The sequence below is a fragment of the Toxorhynchites rutilus genome, chromosome 2 (genome assembly GCF_029784135.1).
Source record: "Toxorhynchites rutilus septentrionalis strain SRP chromosome 2, ASM2978413v1, whole genome shotgun sequence".
Taxonomy (NCBI): domain Eukaryota; kingdom Metazoa; phylum Arthropoda; class Insecta; order Diptera; family Culicidae; genus Toxorhynchites; species Toxorhynchites rutilus.
This window is the reverse complement of record NC_073745.1, coordinates 322291308-322312107: the sequence shown is the minus strand read 5'-3', so window position 1 is coordinate 322312107 and position 20800 is coordinate 322291308. Positions and strand designations below refer to the sequence as shown.

The window sequence follows — 20800 nt, the reverse complement described above, 5'->3', positions numbered from 1 at the left end:
GTGGTGAAAAACTCTTGTACGATATTGTTTTTGAAGACAACTTTATATTATAATGAAAAGTTTCAGTAATGATGTTGGAAATGTATAGACAAAGGGTTAAATAAAAGTCGGAAAAAAGTGTTTTAAGTGATTAAATAACATGATGTGAACATTTTAATTCAAATTTTAACATTTGAAAACTGGCTTCGTGTCTTCTAATATGATAGGTATTACACTAACGAGATAGGGACCCAAACTATGGTCCCTAATTGAAAGTCGCCACGTCGACACTATTCCTTTTTCATCGAGAATTCACGCTTTGTCCAAAAAAAAAAAACGTTTTGAAACGAAACCTAAACAATCAGTTGATAGATGTTTGACAAAGTAAAAACTATGTTCGAATTCGAAAAAACGGGCAGAATAAGTAAATACTTTGTTTTATTCATACGACCTAATGACGAAAGACACAAAAAGATTAAGTGAAGTGTAAGGCGGCTCGCACACCGGAGCAATAAGCAACTAGCAACTGTTAACATGCAATAAGCAATATTATCTATCGCCAAATGATTTTTCCATTTAATTCATGTTGATCTCGTACACCGACGCAATACGATATCGCTGTCGCCTTTACAGAGGAACACACGTCGCAAGCAACACTGCGTGTTGGTTGAGGAGCATCTTATCGCCCATATTTTGACAAGTTTCGTACATTAAGCCGATTGTTTGCATAATGTCAGGGGTTTTTATTGCTCTGGTATGCGAAGAACAACAAAATATGTTTCCTGTTGCATATTGCGTATTGCAGTTTGCTAGTTGCTTATTGCTGCGGTGTGCGAGCCGCCTAAGTGACGTGAAAGCGTTTGTGACAGTGAAGTTCGTAATCAGGCCCTTATTTTCATAAAATCGTGTTTTCTGATTTGGCATCCTTAATGAAAGACGCAGTTCTACGTCAAAATCTGTATCTTTATGGAATGGAATTTGAAATGAATTTGAAAATAGAAATGACAAGGAATATAATAAATCATCTTTACCTTTATTTGCTGCTCTAAGAATATCCCTTGACGTTGTAATTACACCAACCATAAATTTCAAAATCTTATTTATTTGAACTTTCAAGCAAGCACCACACGATGATATGAATATTTATCCGTCGCTAGACTTGAACGTTGAACTCAAATATTTTGAATGTCTGCACCTCACACTTCAAATCTTCTTGCCTTCAATGTTCGAACGTGTTCATAGCATCGTTTAGCGCCGGCTCGAGAAAAGCCCTTCTTAAGGTACTCACGTATGCACTTACACGATTCAAGCAACAACATACCGTGTAACATCAATGCTGCATCATAAAGCCAACCACAGCTGGTGTGCAGAGGGATGCTACCGAAAAAGACATAGGTTATCACTCCCTCACGCCACATGTTGACATCATTCCCCTTTCCTCCCGCATAACTATCGCTGTCTTTGGTGTCAAGAGCGTCGATTTTCTCAAAGTAACTTTGTCTCTCATCCTCCTGTTCTAGAATACTTGAAGCGCTGCTCGGATCCGGTAATTGTATTTCCTTCGACAAACATCGTCGGCGGCGGCGGCGGCGGCCCGGGATCAGGTGGAGGTTTCGGAAGCAGTGGTCTGCAGCACTGCATCCTCAGTCGACCACCCAACCAGCCAATGTAAGTTAACTCCGCATGTTGTTCTTCAACCGATGCCGCCGGTGCACATCGTTATCCCATACGACTTGAAGGGTTTTTTCTCCAAACTTCACGGATTGGTTTGAACATGAACAATTACATGGTTCGGCTCTTGGAATTTTTCCTTTATTTTCCCTCTCTCTCCCTCTCGGAATCATTTTCAGCCAATTCCCTTACGACGAGGACTTCATGTATGACGTCTCGCTACAGCTTGAATCCGACCGACACGGGGAGCTGGATTCAATAGTGCCTGAACATAGGAGAAGGCATAAACATAAGTGAGTATTCGTCGTAATGAGAACGGTGTCGGTTGAAGTAGAACAGAAAAAACATGAATAACCCAAAGGATCCACATTGAGCTTGAGCTTCGACCGACACTGTCGTACCGTAAACATATCTGGGAGAAACTAACCGAGTCGATTACCTTCTTGATATTCTCATCTTTTGCTTGTTTGCTCCCTTCGCGACAGACATAACCATCATCGACACTGCAAGAAGAAAAGACACAAGAAACGGAAAATCCTAGTTCATGATTTGGACGATCAGAGTGTTAAGGTAAGTTAGGCTCCACCATGTCCTCCACCAACCTATCTCATTAACGAGCCTTTTGTTCGCACATTGCCGACGGCGAAGGCTGTGTGTCAACCTTGGAGGATTAGTTTTGAAAGAATTTGCCCCCCCCCCCTTTCGACCGGTTTCGGTCTCCGCCTCAATCGGCGAGATTATTCCCGGAGGGACGGATTGTTTGTTCTGTTACGGTCAGAAACGATGTTCACCGGGGCTGACAAACGGCGAAGATGTGTGCCGGAAAGGATTTTTTTTCCGGTCATCTCATATTGCTACGGTTCGTTGCGAATCTATTCCTTGCGTCGAAATAATATTCAACGTTATTTCATGCGACAATATATGGAGTGATCAGAGATTGTTCTGTTTCTGATCATTTTTCTAACCATTGGTCAATCAAAATTATGCTAACGATTAAACATAATATAAAATTAGGTTGGGGTAAATTTCAAAACTCTTTATGAAAAATTTGGTGGTTCTGGAAAGAACCCCTAGTGTTCTCATCGGCGTTGGTGGTGCTGAATCATAGGCTTGATATTGTCGAAGGCGTTGCCAGATTCTATTTGGTTGTATTCTGATGATTATCAATGTTATTTCTACACAATTTCTCAATTCCTGCTCCCTTCCTCTTTGATTCTTCTTTGTATTCTTAACTCGTTTTACTGAGGCTCTGTATTTAACGATCATTCGATTGGATTGTTCTGGTGATAATGATGATGGTGGTTCGAATTAAAGAGGCTTGTATTCTTGAAAAATGACAATTCGGAAACTAAACCTAAACTCTCATCTCGCCGCCGCACAGTGGGGCCGTTCTGAAAAGTTGAGTGTCTTCAAATGAGTTGTTCAGAATGTTGATTCGAATAATTTGACGGTTTTATTTTAACTCTTTGTAAGTTACAGTAAGAATTAAAAAAAAACTAGCTTTTTATACCTACGAGATAGTTGAGTTATGTCTTCAGCAACATTGTAGAACTATAAATTTCATGAAACTTTGCTGAAGATATATAATATCTATATATCAGTCCTTCAGAGATATAACTGTTTTTCTGAGGAGACTATCTCAAAACTAGTTTTTTGACTTAAGTTATGCCTAAATTACATTATATCAACTCAACATGTTCCACAAAGTTTTAGATAACATGAAAATATATAACTTTGCTGAAGACACTATTAGTGTTAAATGACACCATTGCGATGTACAGTGGTTACAAAGCAAAAACATGTCACTTTTGTTAATTAAATTGTTCAAAAATGTGCACGTATGTGCATCAATACTCAACGTCATTTTGTTCGTCAGGGTTTAGAGTGCACGGTAAACTGCTTTTCGAACTCGGGAACTCTCGGGAACATCACTTTTTATACCAATTTTTACAGTGCAAGTTACTCTGTTTTCTTCATACTTCATCTACTATTGATGTTTATTTACGTTATACTAATTTATAAATCAATTTCTGATTCTATCTGACTAAATGACTGGCCTCGAATTTGAGTTATTTTGCAGTAGTTTTATTACAGTGCTATCACCTTTTCGATTTTAGGTTCCGCAAGCTACTTATCAAAGAGTTGGATGTCATAAGCAATCTTGCAAAAACATCCTGATTGCTGATCTCTCTGCAAGTTAAATTTTGAAGGTTTAGAATGTATTTATACGCCTTTTCTAGATATGTGTGATTTTTTCAGAATTTTAGCAGTGTTCTGCAGTACAAAAATATATATATTTATAAAATTTTGATATTTTTTTTTACAATTTTGAGACTTAGTACTGGTTCAATTCACAAATACTAAAAAGCATATATGAACATATTCAAATATAAATTAAAACAGTAATGAGTCTCAAAATTCTAAAAAAAAACATCAAAATTTCATAATTATATATTTTTGTACTGCGGAACACTGCTAAAATTCTGAAAAAGAATCACACATATCTAGAAAAGGCGTATAAATACACTCTTAACCTTCAAAATTCAACTTGCAGAGAGCAGCTTGCGAAAACGAAAATCGAAAAAGGTCCAATTGCTATCACCAACTGTAATAAAACTTCTGCATAATAACTCGAATTTGAGACCTGGTAGTCAGATAGAATCAGAAATTGATTTATAAATTAATATAATGTAAATAAACATCAATAGTAGATAAAGTATAGAGGAAACAGAGTAAAATTGAGTAAATTTCACTGTAAAAATTGGTATAAAAAGTGATGATCCCGAGAGTTCCCAAGTTCGAGAAACAGTTTGCCGTGCTCTCTAAACCCTGACGAACAAAATGACGTTGAGTATTGATGCACAGACGTGCACATTTTTGAACATTTTAATGAATAAACATCACAACGGTGTCATTTAACACTAATAGTGTCTTGAGCAAAGTTATATATTTTCATGTTATCTAAAACTTTGTGGAATATGTTGAGTTGATATAATGCAATTTAGGCAAAACTTAAGTCAAAAAACTAGTTTTGAGATGGTCTCCTCAGAAAAACAGTTATATCTCTGAAGGACTGATAGATAGATATTATGTATCTTCAGCATTGAAATCGGTGTCAAATCTTTAAGTCCAATTTTGAAGCATGATCTTAGCTTTAGTAATATTGAATTGCATAGTTATTATGAATTCGGCAATGTTGATGATATCTGCTTTTTTACTTGTTCCAATTGCGCTACATAAGTAGTTTTGTAGGTAGTAGTAAGTAGGTAGGTAGGTAGTAGGCATCAGTTTAAAAATAGGAGAACCCTCAACACTTGAAATATGGCCATAAAGTTTCTTTGAAGTCATAAGGTATGGACAGGTTTCGATAGAATTTTCTCATTCTTAATAAATTAATCGAGTATGTTCCATTCAGATTTATATTTGTCTGCTCTCGTCTAGTTCAGTAGTTTCTTTCTCTACAACTTCAACACCGACGTGGCTTCTTCAGATAAGGATTCTGTTAAAAATCTCTAAAATGTTTTGGTCGTTGTTGAACCTGACTAGATTGCGATTAACGATGGATCCCAATAATAACGATCTTGAGTATTATTAGGCATCAGCAGTTTTTTCAATTGCTTGAATTCCAATATTCCCTGAATTGAGTTTATATTATTTGTTTGTGCGCTTTGGGCTTAAAGATAACTATAAACGTGACGACCGCAATGCGTTTTCCTACCACGGACTAGACCAATTTTCTCTATTTTCAACGAATTTTTACATACAATTATTGGAAATTTTATATTATGAAATGTCCAAATCGATTGGTTTTTGCACCATGAATGAAATGAAAAGTCTAAGAAAAAATTGCTCAAAATTGGGAAATGTTCGTGACATTTCCTATCCCACACATATTCCTCGATTTACACTGAAGATTTAAGTAAAACAATTATAAAAAATTACTTATGGAATTCATTATGAATTCTGGATACAAATAAAACAAAGAATTCTTCAAGAAACTAAATTGCAATTAGTTTATTAGCTAGCACCACTTTTAGGAGCTACCAGTCTTTTTATTCTGGTTAGTATAAAGTCATCTGTATCACATGAGCATTCAGCCGAAAGCAAATATATAACTTTCCTTTCCTTTTCATGTTTGTCGATGCTATAAGAGCTTGAAAAATTGACAAAAATGTCGCATAAAGATTCCAATAAAGCTCTAAAATTGATAACTTGCCAGTTCTCAAACATAAAATCACATTCGTAGTCAAAACTACGATCCTATTTTACTTTCTTTCATATGAACTACACATATATACATTTTTTAGGTTTTTAAAAATTTGTAATTTTATAAACCGTGTAAAAGCGAAATCGTGTAAAACAGGTACCGTGTAAATAGTACCGTGTTTCGGGTTCGTCACTTTTACCTTCCATTTTGGAAGAATGTCGGGAGTGAGAATTGAACTCGTGAATTTTAGCGTGATAAGTGTGGATGTTACCGCTACGCCAGATCGTCTCCGATTTTTCGTGACATGACCGATATCTAGTTTTTTTTTTGTAATTTGAACTGTTTTCGAAAACGTAATCCTACGTATCGATGATTGTTTTAAATATTTAAATATTTTCAATCCTTAAAATAAGAACTTTTAAAGCAAAATGAATATTGATGACAGTATTATCCTTTGGCAAGAAAAAGATAAGTGTTATGTGTCATTTATTTATTGTAACGCTAGCCGATGACATAGACATAGATGACACTTTTGCATCTTCTCGTCTTAGATGTGCCAAAGTGACTCTCATTCAGACCATATGCTATATAATATAATGCTATATAATATTATTATTGACATCAAGCCATAATTAATTTTGTAACATTATTTTGAAAAATCTGCATGAATTCCAAAAAAATGTGTAATCTGTAACTACAGATGCTTGGTTTCGAAAAGTCTGAAAAATCTGTATAAATACATATTATTTTGTAGATATGATAACCCTGGTTGGATGACTATGGATGTTGTTTTGGCGAATGATTGTTTGATTATAGTTTGATTATAGAAATTATAGAATTATTTTGACAAAATGATATCTCTGACGTTCCTTAGTGCACCCGTGGCCGAGTGGTTAGCGTCTCACATTATCATGCCGGGTGTTCGGGTTAGATTCCCGTTCTGGCCGGAGGATTTTTCGTCAGAGAAATTTCCTTCGACTTGCACTGTGGTCACGCGTATTCTAGAGCTTGCCCCTCGGAATACATTGAAGGCGTGTTATTTGGCTTAAGAAATCTCAACTAAGTATTAATAAATGACGCTAGTTAATGCATTCGTTGAGACGGAAAAAGTTCCACAGAGAACGTTAACGCCATTCAAGAAGAAGAAGACGTTCCTAAAAACATCATTCTTAAACTAATCCACAAATTATACTATGCGACATATTTCGCCGAACCGAACTGAATCGGTTGTGTGCATCGACACAAATTTCTCCTCCTTCAAATGAGCTGCACTTTGACGTCACTTCTAACTCGAATGCTTGAATATTGAATTATCGATCGTAAAGTCACCAACCACCAATAAGCCCAGAAACATTTTTAATTTCACGCAAGCTCTCCCACGGTAATGAATTATAAAAACCAATGTAATTTTTACAATCCCATCCTCACGACACCTAGCTGACAATTGACGAATCTACGCAAAGCAGCATCAGATCATGTGACATCTACATTAGAGCTCAGAACCACAAAAGTGATAATGTTTGTAAGCGAGATTCGGTCGTGATTATTTTTATAAATTCCTATGGAATTCATTTGAACCATTAAATAACGTCCATAAATGGTAGATATATTTGATTTTTGTATATTTACAACGGTTTTAACGCGACCAAAGTCATAGATAATCTTCGAAATTTTCAAGATGTGGATAATGTCGATGAAATCATAATTTGAAGTGCAACCTATGGCGCCCATCGTTTACCTAGTAAAAAATGTAAATTGAAACACTTCTTCCAAGCCATTCTCCATATGTTATGGATGAAACAATCTAAAATGATGATTTTCTAATTTTTTCAGCGTAGAAATAATACTGGATACAGGGAAAAATGAAAGAACAGGAAGTGGGTTATATCGATGGTGTAACCGCAAGGGGGACGTAGGACTATCGTTGATTTAGAGATCATTTGTTTGAAGTTGAATCTAAATCCATTCTGAATGAATGAATGAATGAATATTTGGGGGACTTCGAAAACGAGAGCGTTACACCTTGGAGGCACAAGGTTTTATGCATCCAATATAGGATACGAAAAACCTTGTTCTGAAGAATAATCTTCAGAAGCTTTCCTGTTAACTGCACTTGATTGACAAATCACAAAACCAAATGTATTACATGGATATTTTATGGATAGAAAACATTAAAATAAACTCTTTCACATGTATGTATTTTTAAATTCCAAGAGGAACTGGCAGATTATTTTCAGTAACGATTAGATATTTCCACATTTCCCTCGATACTGGAAGCCCACCAGTTAATGGTTAATGCTAACTCGATAACCACCTGTTAATAGCACTTGATTGAAACATATTTGGTCACAGTGTTAAATGGATAGAAAACATTAAAATAAGCTCTTTCACATGAATGTATTTTTAAATTCTCAGAGGAACTGGCAGATTATTTTCCGGATCTTTCTCGATGCTGAATGGCATCCAAACGGAAAGAATTCTGCGCGTGTATATGTGTGTGTAGCGGCTGCTTCGAGATCTTCCCGGGGAACCGTTTGTGGCATCACTCTCCTCCTGATGGATTCCCTTCTGGCCTAAGGTGCACAAACAGGCTCTTGGTGACACCGTTCATCCGCGCTTTCATGATAAATGAAGAGCTTCACCACAACAGCGACAACATGCTCCAATCGCTGTTCAATTAGAACTGAGTGGATTTCCGAGCGGCGCTCGCTTATATACCGATTGGTGATTTCAATAGCCTGTTTTGAAAGCAATTTTAAGGCTATCGAAACAAGTTTTTGGATCAAAACGGTAACAAGTATAGAACGCGTAGACATTTTATCTTTCGAATGAAGTGTTTATCATACCATTTCGTTCAGTTTTTTAGGAGCTATTAACGCTCAAAATCTCGGTCTCCGGCGTAACGCTTTCGTTTTCGATACTTTGATTTTACACCCAGGTATAGAAATGAAAGGCGTAGTCCTACGTCAAAAAAATCGGATTTTTCTTTACACATTATGGACCGCACGTTTTAGGGCAAACTTGTACGCTTCATTTGTTCGGGTTCCACGAATGAGATCGTTTCCTTCGGTGTGGATGAGACGAAGCCGAACCATCGATAGGACTTGTAAGATTCTTGCCAATCGAAGGATTTAACCATCAAGCGTAGAAAATACCGGTTATTTCGTGATCCATCCGTAACAGACGGAACGCGAAACACGACAAAACTCGTGAGCGGCCCGCAAAGTGTTAACACTAGGTTTACAGAAATGTCTTATATACCTATCTCTACGAACACGCCTCATTTTGACACAACACGCATATAACAACACTGATAATATACTATAATATTACTATTGGAAGTTATGCGTTGACTCTCGGATTATGGAACATAAATACGTCCTGACTGCTTGAGGTTCAAACGACTTATGAGAAAATGTATTAGCTCTGGCGAATCAACAATATGTTACTGTGGTAATAACAGCGTTGTTGCTATAGTTAGCTGCTATGATCAACAATTACTAATTCAAAAAATAATTCTAGTATATCATTTTTCAATACTCGAACTAAGCAGCAGAAACTTTGAAAATCTCTTCAGACTCGCACATCAATTGACATTATGCGTTTCATTCTTTCTATTGTTGCTTCTCGGCAACAGTTGTTTCTCGCACTTTGACACTAGCTGACCCGGCAAACTTCGTTCGCCCAACATTTATTTTTCGTTATTACGCTTTTTACGAAGTGCACGTTCATAGGTCTAATCGCAGAACTATTCATTTGTCTAATCTACGCTTTAAAATTACCTTTTACTATGAAATTCCTAGTACTTCTACCAAAACTTGTCATTGGAATATCAGATTATTTTCAGACACAATCCTCGTTCAAGATTTTTCAAACACTTGCAAATAACATGTTTCTCCGTTACATGGAATAAATGTTTGATACAAAAAATATGATAGAATAAAGACAGCCCTAAATCTGACAATTCCTTTCTCGAGTTTTGCTCTTATCAACACATTCAGTGATCCATTTTTATTTATATGGATAGAAGAAGATATAGGAGTGCGTTTTATCACATTAAAAAAATCAATTGTCATCTTTGATTGGAATATGTTTGGATGAAATATGTGTATTATTTTTACGGGACCCCCTCTCCATTTCATGGGAGGGAGGGGTGTCATACCATCATAGAAACATTTCTCATATTCAAAAATCTTCACATTCCAAATTTGGCTCCATTTGATTGATTAGTTTTCGAGTTATGCAGAAGTTTGTTTTTCATTTGTATGGTCGGACCACCATAGAAACATTTATTGCATCCTAAAACCTATACCTATTTTCATGTTGATCGGTTCAGTAGTTTTCGAGTCCATAAAAATAAGACAGACAGATAGAAATCCATATATATACACTGGTGGACATAAGTATTCGTCATGAATTAATTTATCGCATTTGTATCACATACACAAAAAATAAACTCAACTGTGCAGGTGCAGTAGATTCTGTGAAGTGTACTCTATCTAGGCAGTAGAAGTTTTCAATGATTTACCCTGCTTTAATAAATTACAGGAAAGAAAAAGGCCGAGTTCCACATTTATAATTGGACAGAAGTATTCGTCACCTTGAAAAAAATGTTAATTTATCGATCCCTAAAGATCTGGAAACACTGTTAATGAATGAACCTGACACATTTAATCACTTTTGTATATTTTTAATAAAAATCGGCTGCGTTCGTATAATTTTTATTCCGTGGTAACAAAATGGGCTGGAAAGGTAAGGAAACTACGATGGAGAAAAGGAAAATTGTTTTGAATTTGTTCAAAATGAATAACACAGTTTCCGAAATAGCTAGGAGTGTTGGTAGGTCAAGAACAACGATACAGGATATTATAAATCGTTATAAGAACAGCGATAACTTCGACAAAAAACCTAGGACGGGAAGTCCTTGCAAGTTAACGGATAGAGAAAAGCGAAAAATAATAAGTTCAGTGGACAAGATGTTTTTTTCCAGAACGGTGCGCAAAGTGTTGAATAATGCCCAATATAAAGCCCGTGTTTGTCGTAAGAAGCCTCTTATTAGCAAAGTTAATCAGACTAAAAGGTTGAACTTTGCGAAAGATTACCAAAATCACCCGATTAGTTTCTGGAACAATGTGTTGTTTTCCGATGAGCGCAAATTCAATGTTTACAAATCAGATGGAAGGGTATTGGTATGGCGAAAACCGGATACTGAGCTGCAGAAGAAAAATGTTCAAGCTATCGTGAAAAAGGAGGTGCATCAGTCATGGTCTGGGGCCTTATGGCAGCATCCGTTGTCGGGCAATTGGTATATGTAGATGGTATCATGAAAAAGGAGCAATATTCAAATATTTTGAAAGAAAATATGAAGAAAAGTGCTGAAAAGTTGGGTATAGAGAGCAATTTCTACTTCTAACAAGACAACGACCCTAAACATACTGCGGAAGCGGTATGCCTCTGGCTGCTATATAATACACCCTATCAGTACAAAACGCAACCCCAATCACCGGATATGAATCCCATAGAGCTTTTGTGGGATGTTCTAGATCGACGTGTACGTGAACATCATGTAACATCACAAAAGCAGCTGAAAGATATTTTTCGTGAAGAATGGTATAAGATCGAGCCTAAAGTATGCGAGAAGCTGGTACACTCAATGACAAATCGATTGAAAGAGGTCATTGCACAGAAAGGATTAAACACAAGATATTAAATGTCTAAATAATTTGTTCAGAAATGTTTTTTTGGAGAAATGTTCTAAGTGCCGAATACTTTTGTCCAGCTGAATTTGAAGATAAAGTTATGATTTTTGTAAAATAAGCTAATTGTTTTCATTGTTTTGATTTCCCAATAAAGTAAATTTATAATAAGACTATATTGTTTCACTTGAATAACCTTCGGAAGTGGATTGGAATAATATCGCTTAGTAAAAAAACATTCGTGGTAGATTCATGCATATGCCGAATATTTATGTCCATCTGTGTATATATATATATATATATATATATATATATATATATATATATATATATATATATATATATATATATATATATCCGATATATATATATATATATCCCTTTTCGGAATCTCGTTGAGTTTTTATACGACGTTTTCCTGCTCTCATCCAAAAACAAAGGTTGTAGGTCCTGAATACGATGACGCTGCTATAAGCAACAATGATCATGGAGACGGTTGACAATCCTCCGAAGATTCCCCAAAGTTTCAAGTCAAATTCGTTTTGCCTGAGGTAGACATGTTTCAATGTTTCTCTGTTGCTGATAGTTTGATTATTTACGTGTGCGATATCGTAAATTTTCTGAAGTTTCCAGTATACTTTGACATTATGCATTGCTCCCTGGATTATATCTAGCTTGGCAGTATATTCACTGCTGTAAAATTTTTCTTCATTGAAGAATATTGTGCAGTTGTCGAAGTTGATTAGAAAGTTTCCTTCCAATGTTCGATTATCTGGTCCACATGTTGATATTAAAGTTTGATTTTTTGCGTTGCGAATGAGAAGGTTGTTTTCAGAAATGAGGTTTTGTAAAGTTTTATTTTGTGTCTCGGAAACACATTCTGTTTTCCTACCGAAAATCAGTGAAACAACGCATTTATCTGTAAATTCCTTTAAATTCGATGACCTTTGTACATAATCTTCAGGATTCGTGGTGGTATAAAGGGTATTCTCGTTTTTTATAAGGTGCGTTGGAGTATTTCGTATCATCTGGTTTCTTTGTATCAATGGATAAATTCTAATGACAGTAGACGTTCTGTTTTGTAGCTGAGGTACACTCAAGATGTATAACAGCATCTCTTTGTTGACGACTATCTTGGGTGTTACAAATTGAAGAGCTTCGTCAGGTAACTGTATTTCTATGCCTTGATTTTGGAGCAGGGTTCTTATCACGGATATTTCATGGATAGAGAGCATTCGTCCGTTAATCGCTGATGTTTTTGGTAAAATAATTGCTTCTTGAATGTCTTCCAACAGGGTGTTTATTATGTCGATGTTCAAAATGATAGTGATCACCTTCAATTCATCCAAAATGATCTTTTCTGTATGTAGATTAGATGTAATTTGATTTACTGCATTCGTTAGTGATTTGATTCGTTCATTGATCTGGACGTTAACTTGATATTGCTGGTTGTTTTGTTCAATCAGGTCGTTCATTGTTGAGTTAATTATTCGCAAATCCTGAGCGTCCGGTGATCCTGCGATCCACTTCCACCCATATCCTAAGCTGTCCCATCGTTTCTGTCTACTATGATTCTGCGGTTTGATGTGATAGAAATTTGTGTACAATTTTTTTTATCCTATATTTTATAATGTTTGTTAATGGATTTTTTTCTTCAAATTTTGTGTAAGATAAGCTTGTTAATAAATTAACAGTTCGTTCTATTTCATACATATCAATCGGATGGATGATCTTGATATTCCCTGTCTGCACCCTACACAATTTCTCGCTGGTTATCAATAGGGGATTTTCGTACAGATTTTGTATGTGTAATTGGGATGAATTTGGCCAATAGGCTGATGAACAAGAACCAACATATTTTGAATTTCTGAAATTAAAGGATAGTACCTCATGTTAGAAGTGCATATTAATTTGCAAAATGTTTAATTAAAAAAAAAGTTTTACAATTTTCTTTTCCGTTTAATTTTTGATTTATGTAGTTTTTTGTTCCTATGGTCAATAAATGTTTTTCTTCGATTATGTCTGACATTCTGCCTTTTGAACTTTGGTTTCTTCTTTTCTTTTATACCTTGAACTTTGCTATAAACAGTCTCGTTTTCTACTAAATATGGTTCTCCAACTCTCTTTTTGTTATGAGCTTCATTAGTTTTATTCTGATAAGCCTCTAATTTCTCAGTTATTTCATCAAATATTTGATTTCTATTCTCGAGAATTGTTTCAAGATTAAGGGGTCTCTCTTGTCCATCTTTTATTCCGTAGAAAATTTCTATTGGTTTTAATTTTGTTGCACTGTGAATTGTTGCGTTATATAGTGTCGTGGATATTTTGTAGATTTCTTTGCTAGTTAGATCAGGATATTTTGGCCGTACGCAGAGAAAAATCTCATTGAGCGTTGAATGAAAACGTTCTACGATTCCGTTCATTTCACTGTGATTGGAGGGTGTGAAATACATATCTACTTCGAGTCTTTGTAGTAATGCTCTCACTTCAATTGATTTAAAAGCGACTTAATTGTCGCAAACAATCATTTTTGGGGTACCGTATGTTGAAATTAGTTTAATGAGGCCACGTTTGACGTCTATAATCGATCTTGATTTTATAGGGATAAGCATAGCAAAGCGAGATAGTTTATCCACAGCGGACAAAAACAGATCGGGGGAGGAAATAAAAATGTCAAGATGAAGTATATCCAATGGTTTTTTAGGAATGGGAGTACTAGAAAGTTTTATTTTATATGGGTTTCTTTCGTACTTGTTCTCTAGACAAGTGGAGCAGAGATTTATGTATGTCTGAATCTTTTTTCGAATTTGTGGAAAATAATAATTTTTAAGGATTACCGCATAGTTCTCATCTGCCCCTCGATGTGCTCTCTGATGTGTCTCTTCTATGATCCTGTTTTGATCCTCGTTAGTTAGCACGTCCTGTAGAATAGATTTAGTTAATACAACTTTGAAAAGTTTATTACGTGAAAAATGATTTTTATATATCTCTTGTAAGGTACTAACAACACTTTCGGGACACAATATACCTGTTTTTTTTTATGGTGCATGTATTCTTGAAAAATCGTGATAGCAGTTCTAGAATCGTAGTCCGGCCGTGAAATCGTTGTTCTATAGACTCCTGGAAAAATTAGCTCAGATACGTTATCCTCTTGTTGTCCAATTTTTAGAACTATCTGGTTTTTGAAATAATTTAGTGGAAGTTTTGTAATTTTGATAAGATCACTATCGTCAGCGTCTGTAGAATGGGTTGAATTGTCATCCGAGGATTCATCAAACTGTTCGTTGTAATTTGTATCACTGTTTATCCGCGATAGTCCATCGGCAACTACATTTTGCTTTCCTGGTCTATGACGGATTTCATAGTCAAATTCTTCTAAACGAAGCTTCCAACGTAGTAATTTGTTATGGGGATCTTTAAGATTTAAAGCAAAAGTTAAAGGTTTGTGGTCAGTATAAAGAATGAATCTACGGCCAAACAAATATGGACGAAAATGTTTACATGCCCAATCGATAGCCAAAAGTTCCTTCTCAATAGTGGAATAATTTTCTTCGCTTTTTGCCAAAGTTCTAGAAGCAAAGGCTATTGGATGATCTTTGCCCACAGGACCCTGTGAAAGTACAGCTCCTAAAGCGTATTTGGAGGCGTCTGTTGTTAATATAAAAGGCTTTTCAAACTCGGGATATTTTAGGATTTGACTACTACTGAGAATTTCTTTACATTTTTGAAATGCTGAAATAAAATCATTACTATGTTTTATAGTTTCGCCTTTTCTAAGCTGTTGAGTTAAGGGTTTCGCTATACGTGCGAAATCTGTTATGAATTTTCTGTAATATCCTAGTACTCCTAGGAAGGATTTGAGCTGTTTCTCATTTTTGGGCAGTGGCCATTCCTGAATTACCCTAATTTTATCCGGATTGGGTTTTACACCATCGGGAGTAACCACATGACCTAGAAAGGAAACCTCTTTACGGAGAAACTGACATTTGTTGAGTTGCACCTTCATATTGTGTTTTTGTAATGTTTGAAAAACGTTCGTGAGATTTATCAAATGTTCTTGAAGGCTTGTTGAGAACACGATAATGTCGTCCATATAAACGAGACAACATATACCGATATGTTTCCGAAGAATATTATCCATGACCCGCTGGAATGTCGAGGGTGCATTTTTTAGTCCAAAAGGCATACGTACAAATTCATAATGGGTAAAAGTCAAAGTGTTTTAGATGTTTGAAATACTCTAAAACTCTGTCTACTGAGGCAATCCAAAGGTTCAATTGCTTTGGATTACCATCGAATGAGGGAAGACCCTTTATCAGGTCTGGTATTCTCCCACTTGAAAAATCATCGTGAAAACTAATTCTATCAACGGGCGCCTGATGACGGCCGCTTGATTCAAGCGTTTCCGCAGCATATTGTGTTTCCCCCAATTGGGATGCGGTCTCATATTCCTCCTTTAAACCTATTGTTAAAGCGATTTTACTCACCTGTTCTGCCAGAGCGTCCAATTTTGTACACGGAGCCTGTAGCTGGCTGATTTGCCTCTCCTCTCGTTGCTGGAGCTTTTCGTATAATTCACGCACTTGTTGCATTAAATTTTCTGCTTCCATTTTTCCGACACAATTGTAATGTTATATATATTTTGTCTACTTTACACTTAACCGAAGGTTCTCCGTCTCCAGGGTGGTAGTATCTGAAAGGTTTCGCGGTGATGATTATGATCGCGGCGTTAACTGAAAAATTGAATTCCGCTAATTTATTTTTCACGTACCACCAACTTGATTTTAATAACACTTTGAAAACTTCGAAATAACACACCCTGGGACTACCGACTGCGCCAGTTAACAAGTTAAATGAATTTCGGAATAATAACGTAAGCCACTGAACGAATTGGAGGGTCGATGACGACTGAAAGTTTACTTTATTGCCTATTTACACAGAGGTCTGATTATTATGGTTTCCTAACTGCCTGTTAAGCTGTTTCTTATTGCGTGCATTCCGGGTGTCGTTGTTGGTGCGTGGTCAGCTTGTTAGAATGTGTGTCAACGCTCGTTCGTTCGATGACACTTTGGTTCACATCGTGTGGCGTGGATATATATATATATATATATATATATATATATATATATATATATATATATATATATATATATATATATATATATATATATTGTTCATATATTATTAGTGTTTGCATATTAGCTCAAAATTTTGTCTACTTTACGATCGGGTTTGGCAATTATTATGAGTTCAAGGTGAAGATGGAAGGAAGCCACAAATGGCTGCCTTAATGGCGTTCATTTATTTCATCTCCCTCCCTCACCCTTCGCACAATATGCAAAAAAAGTCAATAATTTTACGAAACAGTGTGTAGAAAACGATCGTTTTCGCACACTTTCCATCAAGGACTATCAGCCAAACTCTAATCGATTACTCACAAGATGCCGTTCTGAATCATATTTCGGACGCTTAAGGCATATGAGGCAGAAAACAGATCTAAACTGTATGCAAAGGTATTATTTGGTTGATATTTACAAAAGATTAGTTCAATATGCTATTAAGTTTTCTACTTTGGTACCTATTTGATTGAAAACATAAAAAAAATCATCGAATAAAATGCTTTTCAAAAAAAGCGAATAAGAATCAAACTTCGGACACTATTTATAAAAAAAATCAAATTTCGGACAGATTGAATACAAATTTCGGACATGAACGGAAAATGAACGGGTAAATTCTACGTGCTCACGCTAAGCAAACGTCAAACACAAACGATAATGAGTTGTGTTGTCAGATTTTTGCCGATTATGTTATAATTCGAATGTAGTTCTCATCTGATATGATAGCGAAACCAAGGGATTACTCTAAAGAGGCAATTGTGATATTAATTTTATAGTTATATCATCAGAGCATTAAACATTTCAAGATATTAGAACAAAGTTTTTGAAAAATGATGTTGTCCGGAATATGATTCAGAACGGAAATCAACTTTCATCTGCCGTCACAATGTATAATGAAAAACGTCGGAAAACTCGAGAAACTAGTGCTCAAAAAGTTAAATTTTCATTTTTCAATTGGTTTTCAATTCAATGGTTCTGTTTATATTGGTGAAAGCATCGTTATTTTTTTGACACTGATGCCAGACAATATCATCGAAACAGCTATAAAAACCACTCAATAAAATGTGATTCCTGAGTCATAGCTTTTCATGTCATGAAAATCAATAAAATAAAATTGAGTTAATATCAGTACAATTATTATTTTTACGTTTAATTGGTTTATAATGTAAGTTTTAGCAACATTTACATTGGTTGAAAAAATTTTATTGCAGAGCTCGGAACACTGCTACGGCTGCCTCTGCTGTCAAAAATAGTAAACGGAAAAGTATTATATTCAATCAAAATGCCTCGGGCAACGAAGAGAAGGGTTAAAGTTCTCCAACGTGAATACGTGAAAAAAAAAACGATCAAAGAAGGAAAATATTAAGGAATTATCAACTATAATCAACTGTTAGATAGTCTGATTTGTTCTCCTCAAACACCATGGTTTCTTGAATTTACTGATTACAAAAGTTTTAATTTGTGACTTCCCGTGGCGTTGCTACAAGGCAAGATCGCAATTCTTTCCTTGCTATTTTTATGCCCTGGAACATTCATTCAGTATCAGTGGCTAAAGTATAAGTGGAAATACACTTCCAAAAGAGCCCCAATTCCCCATGTGTTATAAATTTGCTATACGCTCGCGTATAATCAGAATTTTACTTCACCTGTGAATACACCTACTATATATACTTATATTTGCAATTATTCATCGGAATGTTCATACATTTTACTTCAGTATTGAATTGTTATTTTGTTCAAATATATTCTATGACTCGTGTCAGTGAAGCGCCACACAGTCTGATGAGTGAATTGATCTATTTACGTTCCAAAATCAAAACTTACTCTATTACAAAAGTGTTAGGAATTATTTTCACAAGAATATTGTGTTTTGATTTTAATGAAGAAAAACACCCCAGTAGCATTACCGTAGCACCATACACAACGTAATTCTCATTTTGCGCTTCTTTGTGCATCTCAAACATGGTCCATAAGTTTTGCACTCATATTCTTGCTTATTTCCTAAAAACTCGAAAGAGCCTTTTTTCCCGATAGAGACGACGTTTCCTACATGGTTCTCATAGTCGGGATATCCCATATCAAAACAAAATAAATTTATCTCGCAAATATCTTTACTTTAACACATCAGAATAATCTGAAATCAGAGAATAATCGCGTCCCCTTTCCACAGGTTATAGATCCCGATGATCTTCCACAGCGCGCACGTTGGACGATTATTGCAACCGCCTGCCTACTGCTGATAATGTGCCTACTCCTAGTAGGGATAACCCTGCGGATGGCTCCTATCATTGATGATATGGGTAAGTTTTCGCAACAACTTTTCACGCTTTTCTGCCATAAATTCGGATATTATAGCGAAGAAGGACTAAAGCTTTCGGAAGAACGACGAAGCTTTCGATGCTCGATTTCAGCCAATCTCTTGCTGAGAGATTCGTCGCAGAAGGGGTCATGACCACGTGCTCTGTGAAAGGCATTCATTTTCCACACCTCGAAGGTGAAGCGACGTGAGAGCGAGTGACGAAAGCTCCCACTCTCTCGCTCTCTGAAAACCCCGCTCAAAAGTGGGGAAAATTGTGGAAACACCTTCCTCGATGTGGATCAACAATGTAATGTTTTTTCAGTGGATGTTGACCTGTTGATGGGTGAACACATGTTGCGCATGTTGTGGATTAGGTGGGTTTACATTGTCAGTGTTTTGCCTTGATTAAGATCAAAATTTTACCCAAATTATCATCAGAACATGGTTCGGATTGAAGAACAGTTTTGACCAATCTGACGGAAATATATAATCTAGCGCCTCGCAATCGTTTAATCAATCAAACCTAATTAATCAAATTTGTATTTATTGTCCTTAACATAACTTAACTTTTGTTTGCCATCGAATAGAGTGTCGACGCTAAAACACTCCCGGGAGTAACTTATTTCAAGTATCCGGTCCCTCTAGGTCCAGCTCCGGAAGCTATGTTTACTCAATAGCCAATCATCAGGCCCCGAAAATCATGCTCTGCTGTTTGATGAAGCAATTACTTATTTCGGTTCCCCTAGGAGCCTGGGTAGGAGAGTAAATACACGCCGACGTCAATGCCAAGCTAATCGTCTTAAAATCGTCTCCCACAACACCCACGGCCATCGTGCCGCCTTTGGGTCCGTAGCCCACACGAAGTGGTGGTGCGGTCGCACAAAGCAGCCGTCTACGGAAGCCCAGATCGTGTGCCAGAGCTAACTGTTGACAGGACTATTTATTCGCCGGCTCCGGTAATGACGATTTATGGCCAACCAAGTAAAAGCTGGTGGAATAACCGAGAGCAAAAATGCTATTACCGATAAGATGATGCTGATAAACTAGGCCCCGGCAGTGCTTCCTGGCCAGAACCAACAAAGCCGACACCCAGTCCGGGTGGGTGGCTTTCTGATGGTTTCACACATTAAATGGAGACGCGCGTCTAAGCGGGAATAAATTGGATTCGGGCGGGTTTTGTTTCGTACCATGGCTTGATGTGCCATTTGCGGGCGAGGATTTACACAATTTCACGTATAGGAAAACTTTTTTGAACGTAACATTCATACATTGGACCATTCGTTTACCGAAAATTTGATTCCTTAACTGTGTGGCGATTTCTAAATAATATACCGGGATGCACCTGCGAGTAACAAGCTAAGAGACCCGACGGACAGATCGAGTATCCCTTGGTGGGTTGGCATGAACTGTTGGAATAAATCTTTGTTGATTCCGGCACAAGAAAAGTGGTGTCTGCTATCAAACAAACAATACTTCAGATAATGGAGCATTCGAGCGCATGATTTGCTTGTTTGTAACATTAGACGAACTGAGGTGAATGACCGTCGACAAACCCTATTCATCTCATATTTTTATAAGAAATGAAAGCTCATCAAGATGATCTTGATATGCTGCCATTCATGATGAATTCTTAGCCAAAATGCGTTGCTTTCTTGATTTAGCATGAAAGGCATCGACATAAAGAGATAATCGTATAAAGGGTGTGTCACATCAAATTGCATCACGGAAAAAACGCTGTAGAAATTTAATTTTTAGGAATTATATCTTCAGCTTTCGCTTATAATCAGATAAGAGTGTATAGATCACGTTGGCCATGCTTCACTGTCAATTT

The 20800-nt window shown here is 36.3% G+C and overlaps 2 protein-coding genes across 5 annotated transcripts in view; one reads left to right on the top strand and one right to left on the bottom strand.

The window, feature by feature from the left end:
* The window catches only part of LOC129768245 (uncharacterized), a 524264-nt gene that overhangs the window by 210889 nt on the left and 292575 nt on the right, over positions 1-20800 (top strand). For all 4 annotated transcript variants that reach the window (XM_055769750.1, XM_055769751.1, XM_055769748.1 and 1 more), the window contains 4 exons: positions 1500-1647; positions 1830-1943; positions 2136-2220; positions 18841-18970. In XM_055769750.1, the coding sequence (XP_055625725.1) occupies positions 1500-1647; positions 1830-1943; positions 2136-2220; positions 18841-18970 (477 nt within the window). The remainder of the gene's footprint in view (positions 1-1499; positions 1648-1829; positions 1944-2135; positions 2221-18840; positions 18971-20800) is intronic.
* Positions 11951-16568, bottom strand: LOC129768251 (uncharacterized). Its single transcript, XM_055769763.1, has 3 exons — positions 16041-16568; positions 14391-14474; positions 11951-13420 (listed from the first exon to the last, which is right to left on the bottom strand). Exons 1-3 carry the CDS (start codon positions 16161-16163, stop codon positions 13307-13309), a joined length of 321 nt encoding a protein of 106 aa, XP_055625738.1. The 5' UTR covers positions 16164-16568; the 3' UTR covers positions 11951-13306.